At 36.6% G+C, this 4205-nt stretch overlaps 1 protein-coding gene across 1 annotated transcript in view; it reads left to right on the top strand.

Annotated features, from left to right (window-relative positions):
• Positions 1–4011, top strand: part of LOC101857752 (serine O-succinyltransferase-like) — a 4417-nt gene extending 406 nt beyond the window's left edge. The window contains exons 2-5 of the mRNA XM_005110631.1: positions 534–567; positions 1637–1723; positions 2312–2391; positions 3858–4011. Coding sequence (XP_005110688.1) covers positions 534–567; positions 1637–1723; positions 2312–2391; positions 3858–4011 — 355 coding nt within the window. The remainder of the gene's footprint in view (positions 1–533; positions 568–1636; positions 1724–2311; positions 2392–3857) is intronic.
• The last annotated feature ends 194 nt before the right edge of the window (positions 4012–4205 follow it).

A 4205-nucleotide genomic window follows, 5' to 3' on the forward strand; every position in this document is an offset into this window, starting at 1 on the left:
AGCCCCTGACCTCCTGAGGCTACCGTGCCTTTCTGCCTGAGCTCTTGAGCGATTCACGTCTTCATTCATATCTTTGTCAGAATCCCATTCCATATCCCACTCAGGGTAATCCTCGATATTACCAGCATCTAATTCAGAAAGATCTTCAAAATAATCAATAATGTCCTGTGTAGTAAACACTGTTTTCTGTGCATGTTTTGTCCCAAGTAGGCTTGTTTGGGGATTGGGTCACGCTCACCGTTGTTTGTGTGGCTAGGCACTCGGATTATTTTATATCTGCTTGCAGTCTAGGGCTGAAAGGGTTAACAATCTATTATATATTTCATGTAGAACAACTAGATGTATATTTTGCTTCGTACTGGACAAGTTTGACTGTATTAGTAATATAAAACCTTCTTTCCTTGAGAACAAGGTTTTATTTTCAATGTTCTAGATATAATTTGTGATTCTTCTGTAGTGTTTGGTATTTTATTCTTACTCACACACACAATAAAAACATCAACTGATCTTTATCCTTTTTTCCTTTTCGACAGGGGACCCTCTTCCATTAATGTGTTGACAGGAAAGGTAAAGAGAAGAACATTTTTTAAATAGAATTATCTGCAGGTGATTGGCGAGTGCTTTGCTCCTTCTCTCCTATCAAACGTCTATTGTCCTGATCTCTCCTTCCTCTTTTTTTGTGTTTGTTACTCTCTTGTAACACCTCTAATCTTTGACACTTATATGACCTTATTGTGTTGCAATTGCAGTAAAACTCTTACTGAAACTAAAATTAAAACAAAATTTAAAAAAAAAAAAAAAATTTTAAGGGGGGGACACTTGTACCCTCTAAATCAAAGATGTATAGATGCTTGAAAATGATAAAAGTACAGGTAGCACCTGAGAAAAACGCCCTCAAGCCTGTCATGATAATATATTTGTTTCCTTTTCAATCAAAGGGAAGTAAGGACTGAAATATTTTATTGTCAATTTTCAGTGCCAGTCCACTTGGCAATCTTCCATCGCAGTGTTTCTGTTCCGTATGACAGTGCACCACCTGTCCAGTCTGACAATTTAAACAATTTTTTTTGATAGTCTACTAGTCACCAACAATCAACAACCCCTGACCTTTACTAAACCCAAACACAAGTGCTGAACAATTTTCAGAAATGGCCTATAGCAGTCTAAATGTGTGCTACATAGAAGTTTGCTTTGAGAGTTTGTGAACTATAACCCTCCCTTAGCACTGTGGTGTTGTGGAAACCTTTGAAATTAACTCTTTTTAAACTGCTTTTTTTCTTTTTTTTTCCTCTGAGACTCGATCTGTCTCTTGTCTTTTTATTCAACCTTTTTTTAAAATTGTAAATCTTAGCTCGGTTTGGCATAGACAGACAGGCAAGAAGGAAGCAGTTGGCCTTCTATATGATTTGAATAGTGTCAATGGAGTAAAACTTCACAATTTTAAACTTTTTTTTTGCTTTCCTTTCATGTTCATGTCTATTTTCAAGATTATAGGACACAAAACTGGTAGGTTTTATTCTGCTGTTTCTGTCTGTCTGTCTACCTGTCCATCTCTTCCCCACCACTAAATGACTATTATTTTGTATATATTTAAGTGTTTGTCTTTACTCTAACCCAAACCCCTCACCTTCCACAGCCATATGGCACAACGTTCCCCATCATCGGGGTGGTAGACATGGTCAATGCCATTTTCATGCTGCTCGACCACCTGGGCATTGATAAGGTGGGTGTAAATATATCAGTGGACATTATCTTTTCTTGTACTCTTTTTAATTCCAAGAGTCGTCCACAGGTAATGAAATTCTGAATATGAAGGTGCCGTTATTGCATTTGCACAGTGCAGATAGTTAAAGAAGTTTTTTAAATTGTGTTTCCTTATGATTTATTCATACTTAAAGGTAAACCTCTCTGGACCAAAAATTTTGGAAATTATCCTCTATGTAGTTGACACATCCGTGAAATGTAAGTTGTATTGCCTTCACTTTGCATTTGTAAAAAAATTGTAATTTACGACTTTCATTTTTTTACTTTTAAAAACATTTTCAGGCATTTTCTTAGTCTGGTCCACCATGTTCAGTTTACTGTCATGTTGAATGTTCTCCTTATGTAAAAAATTTCTGTTTCTTTACTATCAAACATCTATCGTCCTTATCTCTCCCCTTCCTTTTATGTATTTGTTACTCTCTTGTAACACCTCTAATCTTCAGCTTTTATATTACTTAATTGTGTTGTAAAAATGTAAGTGCCGTAAAAGTTTACAAAAGCAAAGTTAAAAAATTGATATTTTTTCCTTCTGTTTTTTTGTCCATAGCTTTACGGTTCCGTTGGGTCATCTCTTGGAGGAATGCTGTCTGTGCAGTCTGCTGTCTCCTATCCTGAAAGAGTTGGCAGGTCAGTAAGCTTTGCACGCCTGAACGGAAAAACGAAAGACGGACAATAGGCCTACACTATTTTGGGTGCAATAGATTTCTCTAATTAAACAATTCAGAAATGATTCTATGTGATTTGATTTTATTCCTGGGTTCTGTTAATTTTGTGGGATGGATTTTAGACTGAGTGATTCTATAACTTTGGTTCCAGGCTCAAAATTGTCACTTCAGACGTAGAGTCCTTTTCTGAGGCTAACTCAAATAATTGTAATTAGATAGACATTGCGACCTCAGAGCTTTCTTGTCGTATCTCCATTATACTGAAAATGTGATGTCTTCTTAAGCTCACTCTTTGTTATGAACTGTTTTCACCACTGAAAAGAAGGGAGATACGACACGAAAGCACTGAGGTTGCGACATGCTGGCATCTGTGTTGCTGAGAATAAATTAGGCTTATATTTTTAGGGTAAAGTAAGTCGATTAAGGTTTTTACTTTTTCTTCAATCAAGTTTTGCCCTTCAGTCTTTTGATCTGACAGAATCTTTAGACGGGCATGAAACAAATACTGTGGAAATTGTCTAAGACAACCTCCCATTTAGAGGAGAAAAGTGCAGTGTCATCTCATTAAAATGTGAAAAAAACATAAAGGCTGAATTGGAAGTGGCAGTTTGTACAGACGATTGTTTTTTGTTGGTGGCCTTTAGGACAGGCTCGACTGTATATATTTCTTTAACAAGAAAATTTTTACCCTCAATCAAATTTTGCCATTAGATACTTGAACTTACTTCTGGACTGAGGGCACTACTAGTAGGTTCTACCACAACTTTTGTCCTGTCTGCGTGTTTCTCTCTTATAGTTTTGCCAAAAGCTTCAAGATATCGACATGCTAGCAAGAAAACTGCACCCTTTAAGAAAATGATCAGTGTTTACTTTCATTGAGTTGTATCTGTCTGTCTGTTAGTCTGTTTTTATACTGGTGTGTTACATTCCCATTAACGTAATTTATATAATTTAGAAAGCAGGCTTGGACCTTGTCTATCAAGGACAACCCGGGCTGAGAGGTATACAGTGTCTCAGTAGAAAGACGGAGACAGTGGATAAAAATTTTCCCTACAAGGAAATCAATCTCGCGTCTTCTGTGTGTAGTGAGGAAGCGCCTATCGGCTACCCCAGAGAAGCCTGTCATGTTCTCCTTTTTACTCAAATTTTTCGTTTCAATTTTTTTCCTAATACTACTAGCGAAGTGAATTTCACTTTATTTTTTATTGTACAAATTTTGCCCATCAGAGGAAATTGTTACTTCCTCCCAGCTTGACTCCGCCTAGTAACAGAAATATGCAATGTTTGACCCTCGATAAGAGATACGTGCACAACCTGTAGCTTTTTCATTATGGAAACTTTATTCAACATTTGAGTGCTTTATGTGATGGGATATAGGCCAATTGCCTCAAACACTGAATAAACTTTTATACTTACTTCCACTACCAGACTAATCACCATCTCCTCGTGCGCCCAGTCACACCCATCCTCCATCGCCATGCGTTACCTACAGCGTAAATGCATCATGTGCGACCCCAACTGGAACAAGGGCCACTACTATGATGGACCTTACCCGAAAGTTGGGATGAAACTGGCTCGGTGAGTATGTCTATGGTCCGTACGATACTTTTCCTTGAAGATAGATTTGTATTAGGTAGTATGTGTTGTAGATCGAGGATTACTTTTTTTGGACTATAATATGTAGTACAATGATAATAGTAGTGATAATAATTATAATGATGATGATAACAATAATAAAAATAATAATAATAATAATATAATAAATAATAATAATTA

The sequence above is a fragment of the Aplysia californica genome, unplaced genomic scaffold (genome assembly GCF_000002075.1).
Source record: "Aplysia californica isolate F4 #8 unplaced genomic scaffold, AplCal3.0 scaffold00921, whole genome shotgun sequence".
NCBI lineage: Eukaryota > Metazoa > Mollusca > Gastropoda > Aplysiida > Aplysiidae > Aplysia > Aplysia californica.